Here is a 14,414-nt window from a genome sequence, read left to right on the forward strand (position 1 = left end):
CTTCATAGTTTATAGAATAATTCTGATTTTCTAAAAAAAATACATATATTACCCCATTAATATTCAAATACTTTGAACAATTAAAATAAATTATGGGAGGTAAAAAATTAGGTGTCAACACCCACATCTTCTGAATTATTGTCTCCAGTCGAACCCATTGAAGCATCAGATATATCACAAGACCAACTCATAAATTCTGAAACCTTACTTACGGTTGAATGTACTCTTGCACCGGATATACAATGAGCCCTTCAACCGAATCGATGACACTTGCTTCCACCCCTATACATCCTTCCGCACCTTCCATAAGACAATCCCATCATCCTAAACAACTCCCGTCATGGCAAAAAGACTACATACTATCATCAAAAGTCAATACATCAAACCCAACCCCAAGTTCTCAATCAGGTACTCAATATCCTCTTTTCAATTTTCTTTCTTACTCTCGTTTATCATCTACAGATTGTACTTTTTTAGCTAACATTACAGGTCATACCGAGCCTATCTCATATGATTAGGCAATCTTTGATCCTCACTGGAAACAAGCCATGAATGCAGAATTAGAAGCGCTTCAACAGAACAATACATGGAGTTTGGTACCTCTTCCTGCTGGACATAAATTAAACCCATCGGTTGCAAATGGGTTTACAAAATTAAGTACAAGTCAAATGGTACCATTGAAAGATATAAGGCTCGTCTTGTTGCTAAAGGATACGCTCAAGTAGAGGGTACTGATTATCAAGAAACATTTTCTCCTAAAACCAAACTTACTACCCTTCGTTGTCTTCTTACTGTTGTTGCTGCACGGAATTGGGTTGCCTACCAGTCAGACGTCCAAAATGCATTCCTTCGTGGCGACTTGAATAAAGAAGTGTATATGTAACATCCACATGGACTTCGCCGATAGGGGGAGAACACTGTATGTCGGCTACACAAATCTCTCTATGGTCTCAAACAGGCATCAAGAAATTGGTTTCTCACCTTTGTAGAAACCATTCAAAAGGCTGGTTATGAACAATCAAAAGCCGACTTTTCTCTTTTCACTAAAGCCCAAGGTACTTAATTTACTGCAATTTTGATTTATGTTTATGATATACTTCTCACAGGAAATGATCTTAAAGAAATCGAGCATCTCAAAAAGTTCCTTCTCAAACGCTTTCGCATCAAAGATCTTGGAGATTTGAAATATTTTTTTGGGTATTGTGTTTTCCAGATCACATAAAGGTATTTTTATGTCTCAAAGGAAATATGCATTAGACATCTTTCAAGATTCAGGACTTCTAGGGGCGCGCCCAGACAAGTTTCCAATGGAACAAAATCTGAAACTTACTCCTACACATGGTGAATTATTGAATGATACACATGTTACAAGACCCGACATAGTTTACTCTGTTCGTACACTAAGTCAATACATGAACGAGCCTCGAAAACCTCATTGGGATGCTGCTATACGAGTCCTTAAATATATTAAGGGTACTCCAGGTCAAGGTTTATTATTCCCTTCCATCAGTGATCTTACTTTACATGCCTTTTGTGATTCGGATTGGGGAGGTTGCAGTGCCACAAGGAGATCAGTTATAGTTTTTCTTGGAAATTCTCGTCTTATGGAAGTCCAATAAACAACCGAATGTTTCAAGATCGTCAGCAGAAGCAGAATATCGAGCTATGGCTAATACAAGCTTGGAGCTCACATGGCTACGCTACATTCTACAAGATCTGAAAGTCCCACAAGTAACTCCTACAAAACTATTCTGTGATAATTAAGCCGCTTTGCATATTACAGTGAATCCTGTCTTCCATGAACGTGCAAATGAAATAGATTGTCACATAGTTCGAGAAAAGTTGCAAGCTGGAATGATTAGTCCATCATATGTGCCCACACGCTTTTAGTTGGCAGATTTATTATGAAGGCATTGGGAAAGGATCAGTTTGTGACACTACGCAACAAGTTGGGACTTCATGATTTTCACTCTCCAACTTGAGGAGGAGTGTTAAGAAATATTACATTACTCATATATTTACTTTCCTATTTATTATTAAGTAGATCCCATATAATATGTATCACTGATTTGTAGATACCATATAATATGCATCACTGATTTGGTGCCTTAGAATTAGGCATAAATTGATTTGTAACATATGTATATATATATTGGTGTTCTATAAATGTAAAAAACCACTTCAGCCAATTCACTTCTTCTCTTGAATTTCATTGCTCTTTCTTTAAGTTTCTGCACTATCTCTTTCTTAAGTTATACTCGATGAAGTTTTTATATCTTCAAATTGAGTAACCAAATGAGTAGAAAGTTACGAAAATTTTAATCTCAAAATCGGAGTAAAAAATCCAAAGATTTTAGTCTTCCAAAAGGATAACTTTTTATTTCTGAAAAGTACTTTTATATCTTAGAACAAAGTACTTTTATTTCCAGAAAAAGTACTTTTATATCCGAGGAGAAAGTACTTTTATATCTTGAAAGAAAATACTTGTTTATCTTCTACAGTAGATTAACATAAAAGTTTGAACCCAGAAACTAAAGATACTAAATTCTTTCAAAATGAGCCTCAAACGTTTCAATCTTTCTTCTCAACTTTTTATGAGCTAGATGATGTGCTTCCATATATAAGCGCATAACTCTCCCTTTTCACCGCCAATGTGATACAAAGTTCTCATCAAAAAAGAACTTTGCTCAAATTTTTAATTTTCCCTCCAGTTCTTTTCCCAACCACTTAACGGTCTTTAAAGCCCAACAATAACAAGCAATATTTAAATGAATTTGAAACAAGCAATATTAAATGAATTTAAATGACATTCCATTTTTCCCCATTTGAGTAAAATATTTTTCTTAAGTGGAAATATTAAATATTAAAAACACATGTAGGAGTAAGAAACTCTTGAAGTAACTGCAATATGTTACTGTGCAGCCAGCAAAGAGAGTGAATAAAAGTTGCCATCAGAGGTATTGAAGTGCTAAATATAAGAGCAACTGGAAGTTGAAACTAAAATATGTGAGTAGGATCATGTAATAGTAAGAATGAAATCAAAGTTTTGAGCATCTCAACCGACACAATACCAGAAGTTATATTTTGATATACAAACTTCTGTATTACATTAGAAATAATCGATGAACAGAAGAAACGAGATTGAAAATCAACTGAACATCCATCTTGTTACTTAATTTTCATGTATTCAATATCATTAGTACTGCATTTGCCATCCATGATACCTTTCTATTATTTTACTCCTAATAACAATTTTATGTATCTGCAAATGAATTTCCTTCAGAATGAACATCCTGGAAACTACCCTACATCCTTCTTTTTTCGGTGAGGAATAGCATGCCCCCCTGTCAAGTTTCTTTGCTCTTTTTCTGTTAATGGAACAAAGGGCTTGTACCATCGTTTTGCACCAGAAACCCAGTTTATTGGCGGTTGCATAGCAAGATCTGTCAGTGTAAGTTTTATCCAGAGGTTCATTTAGTCATAAGATAGCCTCTGGAAGTCCCAATTTGTTGTTACTCAGGAAGAGTTGTCGCGGAATATCACATTTGTGGAGACTTGATACTGTTTCAGCTTGTTTCAATGTCAAAGATCCGGTTAATGCTAGCAATGGTTCTAGCAAAAAAGCTTGATTCTCAGTCTTCCTTCCGTCATCCTTTCTCATTTCTTCAAGTAAAGCATTGGTAGTGTCTATACCTGCTCAAATTAGTTATGCCAATTAAGGTAAGAAATTATATTTTGTCCAATAGTTCATCGCCAGAAGAATTTTAGAGTTGAACTAACCTGAAAGGTAACCTCCATGGACATAGCCACTAAAGTTTTCACTTGTGTGTTCTCCAGTGAAAAATATCCTCCCAACAGGTTCCTGGCGGAAGAAAGAATGTCATTGCAACAAGAGCATAAAATTAGTTTATCAAACATAGCTTTTCTCCCATAACAGTGGCTAATCAAAAGTTTGAAGAAACTATTTCCATATTCCAACATCATTGCAGTTCCAATTGATAATTTTGTAATTTAAATGAAGATGGAGGAAAGTTCGAAAATAGAAGATGTGGCTGGCAAATAAAGTGAGGCCAATCTTTGGTTCCAAAATCAACTTAAATACAGATGTTCCCAGAAATTGATAATTTATTAAAAGGCTTTTTTCCTGTACAACAGTATCTGAATATTGGAGTTGGCGATATTTTCTATGTAGTAGTCTCTGAATATCAGAGTTGGCTGTCTTTTGTACATAGTCGTAGGTTGAATGATGAGGACATTGCTATTCTATGTAGTCTTGACAAAAAAGACTGGCAAATGAGACAATTCTCCTCTATGACACAATTGTGCAATTTAATCAAGATTGTCAATATAGTCTCGTCGCAATTATTCAAGATTATGTAAATTTATTAAGATTGGACACTGTAAATTACTATTGCCAAGTGAGAAAGAAGAGTGCTAACCTTAATATCATGGACAAGTTGATGATTTGCATATATGGGGTAATTACTGTAGCTACCACGCTGAAACCGATTATTCCACCAACGTGGGACTAATATGTCGGTGGCATCAGGAATGTCAGGCCCAAACATGTTTCTTAAAACTTCCATTGCTTCTCTTAATGTGTCTTGATCAGATTGAGCTTCCACACGTTTCGACTCACCATTTGTCAAGGTTACCACCAGCATATTGGAACCCGGGTAAGCATTTTCCATGTGCTGATGACATGAAAACAGATCAACATAAAGCTAGGATCAGTTTTTGGGCACATAATGATGACCAGATGATGCATTCAGCAGCCATATTAAATTGCAGGAATGAATAGGTCCTCCATATTATAAACGAGTTGAAAAAGGTTCAATTGAAAAAAGTAGAAGTCTGAAGTTGATGCAAGTGTACTATCGTATTCTCTCAATGAGATTTCATAAGATACATAATTGGTGGTCAAGTTATATTGGCAGCTCCAAGAGGGGGTTGTACCATTGTAGCATGAGACATTCATAAAAAAGGTAGCAATTTTATGTTATATGATGTGTGCAGAAGCCAAATTATGCTTATATCATTGTACAATTGTAACCAAGAAAATTTCTTTGTGCAAAACCAATAGATGGACACGGGTCGAGCACTATACTAATGTTCACATACGGAAGTGGTACTCCGGAATTACATAGTGCAGCAGAAGGACCGGCATCATTTTTAAACTCATCAAGAACCTCTACGACTAGTAACTGGAATATACATAAACTCCAGGATATCAAGAACAGAAGGCTCGCCTACTCTGCTAATCAGAAAAGGAAAAAAAAAAAAAAAAGGTAACTGACTCTAATCTTACAGATTAACACAATTAATAATTTGAGCTACTCCATAAAAATTTACAACTTATGTCTGAGATTAGCAATTGTAAAACTCTAAAGCTAATGCAAGCACACTACATATTAGAAATACTGAAGGTGGTGTACTTCTGATGACCATATTACAGTGGAATTTTGTGACAGTAAAGTCAACTGCCTAGTAGTAGGCAACCCCAATAGGAAAAAAGAGAATGGCTTAATTCATACAGAGCCCACACGTACAGAGCCCAGGATTAGTTGATCTTAATAAAATGTTAAAGTACCTAATGTGGGCCACATCATCACAAGTAACGACAAAATTGTATATTATATTAGTTAAAGCACAGTTCTGATCATCAGCTTCGTGCATTAATCCATTCGTTAGACAGACAAATTAGGGCTGTCACACATGGTTTTGTTTTATTAGGAAATAGGAAATACACATAGAATGAGCTTGACTTCAAGTTCCAGATTCCTAATGGTGATTAAATATATGGAAATAATAGATTAAGGAAAGAAACTTGGAACAAAGTTACTGTACTATTGAGCCCCTAATAATATTTTAAGGCAGTCATTTTGTAACAAAGTGACGGTATCTTTGTATTAAATAATATTTCTCTCTTTAGATATAGAAGAGAAAATGAAAAAGAAGTCCTCCTTGTCAACCATATCACTGGACACTGGATGACTTGACAAAAGACCAAGATGAAGAAATTGTCCAGATGCAAGTAATGAACCAAAAGAATGCAGTAATGTGCATTATTAGAATTAGAAACAATATGCACTAAAAAGACTCAAGATTTAGACAATAAATTGTGCAAACCTGCCAGAAAGTATAGTAGCCTCTTCGCTCGTGGGCGTAGATGAAGAACTCCTTCTCAGGTTCACAAGGCCAAAACTTATAAGGAAATTTGAGAAAGATCTTTGTATAAACCATCACATCCAAGTCTCTGATGGCTTCCATCTTCCATCTCTGCTTCAATCAATACATATAAGAGAGGTTAATTTTTTTATTTAAAAAAACAGAAGACAAGCAGGGTACTAAAGGTGAAGCTGATATCAGGTGTATTCGAAACAGTTAAAAAAGAAAAATAATTAACCTTTTTCATTAATAATTTGATCACAAAATTAATAAATAGTTTATCTAGCACAAGAGAGAGTTCTATGTTTACTAAAGACAGATAAAGTTACTCCAACTCCAAGCACTGCTAACCAACCTGTTTTGTTCGCTACCACTTAAATTATCCTCGATTTAGACATTGACAGCTAATTTTGAAGTTATGTATCAATTAACCTTATTTAAACTATCAAAATACAAGATACAGAAGCCAATCACCTCAAAAGCTACAAATTATTTATTTTTATTAGCTACAACTACAAATTGCCATTTCTAATAACTGATGATGAGCAACTTCACTATCTGGAATTCTTTAATGTATTGGTAGGTTTCACTCCACTAAATTAAAATAGATAGCTGAGTGCTAATAATAATTTAAGAGATAAACTACCCAATGATGAAAACTGTCCAATTTAACTTATTAGATTTGGAACAACATCAATGCTAACAAGAAAACAAGCTGTATATCCACTGCACATTCAAGTCCAGTAGTCCATACTTCGGATGTAACCATTTAAATCATGACTCTAAAAGAGTGGAAACCATTTTAATAACCAAGTCCTGTAATTAATGTGGGTAGCTCATTGTCTAGAAATGGAGACCTCTTCAACATTGTTGGTATTTAATATCCCATAGGTTCAGAATCCACATACATCTCAATAATTTGCAGCTGACCAACTTTAGGTAGTCTAACCGGAAACAGAGGACCCATATTGTATCCTAGCCATACACTCAAGCTATTACATTATCGGACTGTAATAACTGCGGGGCACTTTTTTGTGAACATCAAAGGCTCAAGATCTCAACAATCCATCCATGTGCACGTGAAGCAAATATCTATCATTCATACATGTTGCGACCTTAGGCATTAAATTACATTACTATTAGTACACGGTGGATTATAGAGAGGTAGATCTATGATACAAGTTTGATAAGTTCAACCTTTAAAGTTCTTAGACTACTTTACGTTTTCTCATACACACACACATCCATATATATACACTTGAGTCGTACACCAAGAAAACTGAATTCGATTAAACCGGTTATAAAAGATTGAAAGAGTGAGGAGACATACAGGTAAAGGGGGTGTGAAGGAAATGAGGTCGCTTTGGAGAACACCAATACTAACTGACAAAATCACGTAATTGGCTTCGTAAAGGGAACCATCTTCTGTTGTCACCAAGACGCCGTTTCTCGAGTGCTGCACTTCCCGAACAACCTATCGTAAATTGTGAATTGTGAATTACTACAATCATAAATGCAGCATTTATTCAGATGTATTTCAAGATCAACATAAACACAGTGGCCTAGGCACCCTATATAGGACAAATATCTGCACAAAGTCAAACTGAAATAGCACTGATTAATTGAATCAGTTGGTTAGCCAGTATGAGGGATGGAAGTAAAAGGATCATAGCCTCTTTGCTATTTAGTGGATCTTTGGACCCACGTTTGATTGCATTATGTAAAGTTTAGCCTCTAAATTTAGATATTACTATCATTACCTAACGTGTTGAATGGGAAAGTTCTCTCTTTATGGTACCATTATAATGATGAGGAACAAGTCTCTGTCATTTTATTAACTCTATCATCATCATATCAAATCCAAAAAAAAAAAAAAAAACCTTAAATTTGTATGAATCGAAAATTACTTTCGTAGGATCTTTCTTTTTCCTTGTCTTTGGCTTTTCAATGCCCTTTTAGTACCCTTTTCTTTTTCTGTTTTATACTAGCATATTCCAATAAGAAACTGGCGCGAGTTACTTTTCTAGAGTTTTATTGAAGAGGTGATGATCACTTCAAATTATTACCAATTGCTTTTCCATTTTTTCCCTTAAATAGGGAGTTACTTAGTAAAGCACATTTGGGAAGATTTTTCAATTAAAAATATGATACTAACAATAAATAGTCCTTGGAAAACGTCCTTTTCTGCAGACTCTTCAATTTGGTGGGTCATCAATCAATCTTAACAGAACCAAAAAAGAAAGATAAATTACTCCATGCAATAAAAAACAAATCTTTAGACCTTATCAGTTTATCACCTTCTGTTCATCGACTTTGCCTACCATTTCTACTGTAGTTGTCATAAATTTACCCATCAAGAAATAAAAACAGAAAAAAATATATATATAAATTACCGTGTTTAGCTTGAGACGGCTGTCCGTAATTTTACCCTCAGAGGTAAAAAGGATTTCTTCTGCCATTTTATAAAGCAAATGCTCATACCCTCTTTCATCAGCAACAAGAAATTCTCTTTCTCCAAAATCCACATATGTTGATATTGGCTCAACCTCTGTAAAATTCAAAACAATACTAAAATTCAATCCCAAAATCTTGAAAATAAAGAACTGAAAAAATCTCAAAAGTTAAGAAAATAAAGGTGAAAGTGCTATAATTACACTGCTACTTTTCTCATTAAAAAAAATGGCACAGAGTACAAGGAACTGATAATTGAAAAATTGACCTGCCATTTCAAAGTCATGGAGAATGAAGTCAATGGCTAGCTCTATTGGTGTTTTTGGAGTACTGCGAAAAACAAAACAAAAAAAAATGAAGGATTTATTATTTTATTTTATTTTTTCTAAAAAACGAAAAGAGAACAAAAACAGAGTGTGTATCATACGACGGCGTTTCAGCAAGAATGGAGGCATCTTCATGATGGTTTCCCTCTTGGCTTCTTAGTTTCTGAATCGCTGAGTCCACCGCTTTCTTATACGAGTCCGCCGCAATTCCACTCGGAAATATCTTTCCACTGTAATTCCACAACAAATATGCAAAACAAAAATCAACACTACACATATTAAGCTGATATTACTTTAACTTTTCATGTGACATGTTTAAGATCATAAAATTAAAAAAAAAATTACTTTCTTAAACTCCGTGTCAAGTCTAAACCTGAAACAGAGGGGAGTATAATTTTTCAAGAATTCACAGTTCAAATACTTGTTACGAACCTGTGATCGTAAATGTTATAACGGGCATTACTGTAATCGGAGAAGCATGTGCGAAGATTAGACTGAAGAGCAAGTTCCCAGACAGGATTAGACTGTTTACCACCAACGCCGGCGATCCAACCGGCGCCGAGCTCCACCGTTACTCCGCCGAATTCCTCCTTCCTTATCCTGCCACCTATCTTATCGGACGCCTCCAATATCACAACATCATCTACGCCATTCTCCGATAACACCTTCGCCGCCGTTAAACCTACATAAAATTAAACCACACACAATGCAGAAGCATCTTTATACATGAGAAAACAGAGTTGGATCCATAAACGTGTAGTAGTAACTTTTTGCATATATTTGTATATCTGGCGATAAATTACCTGAGATGCCGGCTCCCACTATGATAACAGAGCAGCGACGGGGAGTTTCCATGACAGACGTGATTTGTGGGGTGGGGGAGAAGGGAATAAGCAGAGAGTTTGACGAGTGTTAAGGGTTGAGGAGTTTAAAAGAGAGGTGGTAATAGTAGAAGAAATAGCGGGAGTCGGTTTTTATAGTTTGATTTCAACCGTATATTGAGGGAACACCGCTCTCTCTTACCTTTATTTACTCTACCACTGTAGATATTAAGCGGTTTTAAATTTAAATTAATTTTAAATATATAAATGTATTTTTTTTAATTATTAAAAAGAAAGTATATCACATAAATTAGAGCAGACAGAGTAATAATATAGTGACTAATTATATGAGAATTATATAAAGGCATTAATTATTACGTAGGTTTACTTATTCATAGTTATCTCATTCTCTCGTAGCTATATTAGGTATGTTTAATTTTATGCATAGCAAAAAAAATACTTACTAAATATGGTATTTCTTTCATCCCAATTTATACGAGGGTTTAAACCATTTGGGTAGTCAAACCGTTCTTTCTTTAACTCAATTTCAAATATAGGTTCTTTGAGTATTTTATAATAAATTTTACATATTTGAAAACTATATAAAAAGTACTATATATCTGCATAATTAATAATTCACAATATATGAAAAAATTTGAAAAAAAATTATAGTGAAAAAAATAATTATTGACTCTCCAAATAGGTCAATCCTTATATAAATTAAAAAGAAAAAAGTATTACTTATACATGATTTAGTATATGAATAATGCAGCTTCTAACCGGCTACCAAACGCCCCCTCAAGGAAGGAGGAAGTATTACTTATACATAAATTGTGTTTTTTTTTTCCTTTCTTTTTTACTTGTTTTGGCTTCTTTCTTTTCTCGCGAGGGAGGGAATGAGTAATAAGAGTTCTAGAAGAAGAAAACTGGAGCCCGTTTGGCTTAGATAAGTTGATGAAAATAGCTTATAAGTTGCTTTTAGGTTTTTTGAGTGTTTAACTGATCAGCTTATAAGTCATTTTGAGCTTAAAATAAGCTTAAAAAATAAGTTGGCATGTTTGGATGGGCTTAAAAAATAGCTTATAAGCTGAAAACAACTTATAAGCCAAAAAATATAAATTAGGAACCCGTTTGGATTGGCTTATAAGTTTCTTATAAGTTGTTTTTAGATTTTTTGAGTGTTTGGCTGGCCAGCTTAAAGTCATTTTGTGCTTAAAATAAGCTCAAAAAAATAATTGGGTTCATGTGACTTAGCTTATCTAAAGGGGCAATTCGCAGAATTGCCCTTTTTTTGGGGTGGTATTTAAATTTTGCCCCTCATATTTGTGGTCTTTAAATTTTGCCCTTCGGCTAAAACTCATAGGTTCCGGGTTCGAACCCCCGCTCAGTCAAAAATTTTAAAAAAAATTGCAAAGCAGAGTTTAAATTTCGCTATGCCCCCTCCGGCAGACTTTTAGTCATGTTTAACTAAAAGTCTGCCGGAGGGGGCAGACTTTGCCTTGAAGCATATATACGTATTTTTTTTTTAAACTTTTCAAGGTAAACTTTTAGTAATGCATTAACTAAAAGTGTGCCCCATAAAACATAACTAAAAGTATGCCCTATAAGACGTAAGTTTTCCTTAAGGCATAACTAAAAATTTGCCTTATAAGGCAAAGTTTAAATTTTGTTATGCCCCCTTCGGCAGACTTTTAGTTGTGTTTAACTAAAAGTCTGCCAGAGGGGGCAGACTTTTAGTTGTGTTTAACTAGAAGTCTGTCGGAGGGGGCAGACTTTTAGTTGTGTTTAACTAAAAGTTTGCCCCCTCCGGCAAACTTTGCCTTGAAGCATATATATATATATATATATATATATATATATATATATATATATATATTTTACTTTTCAAGGTAAACTTTTAGTTATGCGTTAAGGCAGAACTTTTCCTTAAAGCATAACTTAAACTTTGTCTTATAAGGCAAAGTCTATGCCTTAAGAAAAGTTCTTGCCTTATTGGGCATAATTTTGTTATGCCTTAACTAAAATTCTGCCTCATAAGGCATAACTAAACTATGTCTTAGGAAAAATTCTGCCTTATGGGGCAGGCTTTTAGTTATGCCGGATCCGGCATAACTTTAGCTTTTCCTTAAAGATTGTATGCTATTTTCGGCATACACTCCCCCAGTCCTGCCTTGCGAAATTATTTTTTTATTTTATGCCTGAGCGGGGGTTCGAACCCAGAACTTCATGTATTCGCCCACCTTTCCAAGCAAAGGGCAAAACTTAAAGACCACAAATATGAGGAGCAAAATTTAAAGACCACAAATTTGAAGGGCAAAATTTAAAGACCACCCCAAAAGAAGGGCAATCCGCGCAAAAAAATGTATCTAAAGCAGCTTATCAGCTGAAAACAACTTATAAGCCAAAAAAATAAGTTAGACTACCCCAACTTATTTTTTTTTAGCTTATAAGCTGTTTGTAACTTATAGGCATAAACCCATCCAAACAGACTCTTAGGCTATTTTAACTTATTTTTTTTAGCTTATAAACTGTTGCTTTTTTTAAGCCCATCCAAACCGGCTACATCGAGTTTTGAAATTGAGAATTTTAGTTTGATTTGATGACCATTAAGGTGAGAATTTGTCGGGGACTGAGTCTTATCTTTTCTACTACGTATCGTCACTTTAAAGTCAAGAATCTACATTTTGACTTGATGAGTATTATGGTGTGAATTTGTTGCGGATTGAATCTCATATTTTTTGCTTACCGTCACTTGAAATAAAAAATTTATTTTAACTTGATGAGTATTAAGCAGGGAAGGTTAATTTGTGGCCTAGAATCAAATTATATTAAAAGATCTCTTAGACTTATTTCATAAAATTCATATAGGAGTAATAATAAGACACAAAAAACTTACCTTATAATTTATTGATCAACAAATTTAAAAAAAAAAAATTCAGAGGAAAAATGTAAATATATTAGTTAATAATAACTTTTTGTATTTAAAAGAATCCCAATTGATTGGTATGGAAGAATTGTTACGCTGCGGGAAATCCTTGACTATACAAGTTTTCGAACGAGGTTTTTCAACAGAACTTAGATAGACGAGAGGTGTGAACATTGCGAGGTGTGAAGCGATCTAATACTAAATGAAATGACTTCCAATTTTAATAACAAAATGAAGAAAGTCAACTTACTCCTGAAATTGTGATCATCTCGTTACCTCTTTAGTTACGCACGTCCCAAGCACTTTAGTGGCCTAAAGCCAAAATTTATGTGGTGGACTTAAATTTTAAAAGTAAAAAAAAAAAAAAAAATCCAAAAAAAAAAAATCTATATTCTTCTAGCTTTTTGTGATGCAAATTTGTTAATAATTTAATTTTTCTATCTATTTCTTCTAATAATCTTTTTTCGAATGATAATATAGCCAACCTATTTAATATTTTTGGAGAATTGTTGATCATGAGTAAGATTTTTCAATTCTAATTTTAAGAAAATTTCTTTCCGCCGAGGGAACTGTTATACAAACCGTTAACATTACTTTATAAGAAATATAAGCATTTAAAAAAGACTCATGTCTTCTTATTTGATTGAATATGTCAATTAGAGTATTATTTTTTTACTTGTACTATTTTTGTTAATACTTTTAATATAGACAATAAGTCTGAACCATGAATATTTGATTGACTATTATATTTTAAGGAACATTCAAGGTTACGACAATATCTATTTAAATTCTGGTCATCTAATAATCTCAAAATATTTTCACTAAAACTTTTAGAGAAAGAAAATAAGAAAAAAATAAAAGACAAAGTAAGGAAAAGAAAGATTGGGACTTGGATGAAATAAGGAATAGAGTGTAAAAAATTACAACTATTCATACATCCTGTAATAATCTTTTTTTTTTTTGGTAATAATACAATAATCTTTCTGATATTGATGGTTTATTTACAAATGTAACAAAATTATCTTTCCTTTGATACGAATTTTTTTTCTTTTCTACTAAAAGTACTTAATATTTTTATTTAAAAATTTATAAATCAATTATTTCAAAAAAGAATAGCGCCCCCTTCAGTGAGTCGTCACTTTACACTCAAGAAGTCTAGAGAGGGTACAATGCCAGAAAATATCTTGCAGATTGTGCTATTGTGGCAGAACAATTATGGTTTGTGTTCCTGCCTTTCGAAAATTGAATATAGATTTAATGTTTATATATATATATATATATAGCTCTCAAAAAGAGTTCTATGTCATTCTTCAACGTGGAGAAACCAGAAAGTGCCACCTCATAGTAGAGCTCACACGGATCGCCAAGGTTTGAAAGAGTTCTTGATTTTTTTTATTTGTCATCCTACGCATTTTTAATATCTATCTTTCACTGTTGTTGCCTGATTAGGGGGGGGGGGGGGGGGGGGTTGTGTTCCTGCCTTTCGAAAATTGAATATAGATTTAATGTTTATATATATATATAGCTCTCAAAAAGAGTTCTATGTCATTCTTCAACGTGGAGAAACCAGAAAGTGCCACCTCATAGTAGAGCTCACACGGATCGCCAAGGTTTGAAAGAGTTCTTGATTTTTTTTATTTGTCATCCTACGCATTTTTAATATTTTGGGTTAAATGGCATTCAACATGTTAATGAAGAAATGTTTTGCAAATTACTTGTCTA

The 14,414-nt window shown here is 33.8% G+C and overlaps 1 protein-coding gene and 1 long non-coding RNA gene across 2 annotated transcripts; one reads left to right on the forward strand and one right to left on the reverse strand.

Moving 5' to 3' along the window:
- The first annotated feature begins 55 nt into the window (after window positions 1-55).
- Window positions 56-2,189, forward strand: LOC132644759 (uncharacterized). Its single transcript, XR_009583899.1, has 2 exons — window positions 56-1,055; window positions 1,214-2,189. It is a non-coding gene; the product is annotated as an uncharacterized LOC132644759 (long non-coding RNA).
- An 878-nt stretch (window positions 2,190-3,067) lies between these two features.
- LOC132644760 (polyamine oxidase 1) lies at window positions 3,068-9,916 on the reverse strand. The gene is made up of 10 exons (XM_060361366.1): window positions 9,749-9,916; window positions 9,378-9,627; window positions 9,047-9,175; window positions 8,888-8,949; window positions 8,562-8,716; window positions 7,499-7,642; window positions 6,130-6,279; window positions 4,440-4,694; window positions 3,781-3,862; window positions 3,068-3,693 (listed from the first exon to the last, which is right to left on the reverse strand). The coding sequence occupies exons 1-10, from the start codon at window positions 9,798-9,800 to the stop codon at window positions 3,479-3,481; spliced, it is 1,494 nt and encodes a 497-aa protein (XP_060217349.1). The 5' UTR covers window positions 9,801-9,916; the 3' UTR covers window positions 3,068-3,478.
- Between the last annotated feature and the right edge of the window lie 4,498 nt (window positions 9,917-14,414).

This window comes from Lycium barbarum, chromosome 6, assembly GCF_019175385.1.
Source record: "Lycium barbarum isolate Lr01 chromosome 6, ASM1917538v2, whole genome shotgun sequence".
Lineage (NCBI taxonomy): Eukaryota > Viridiplantae > Streptophyta > Magnoliopsida > Solanales > Solanaceae > Lycium > Lycium barbarum.

What these genes read in the sequence shown, in the direction of transcription:
- LOC132644760 (XM_060361366.1), bottom strand. Translation starts at nt 9,800, where the DNA reads ATGGAAACTCCCCGTCGCTGCTCTGTTATCATAGTGGGAGCCGGCATC. An exon ending in AGTGGGAGCCGGCATCTCAG is followed by an intron (nt 9,628 to 9,748) that starts GTAATTTATCGC and finishes AATTTTATGTAG; the next exon opens with GTTTAACGGCGGCGAAGGTG. An exon ending in TATAACATTTACGATCACAG is followed by an intron (nt 9,176 to 9,377) that starts GTTCGTAACAAG and finishes GTGGAATTACAG; the next exon opens with TGGAAAGATATTTCCGAGTG.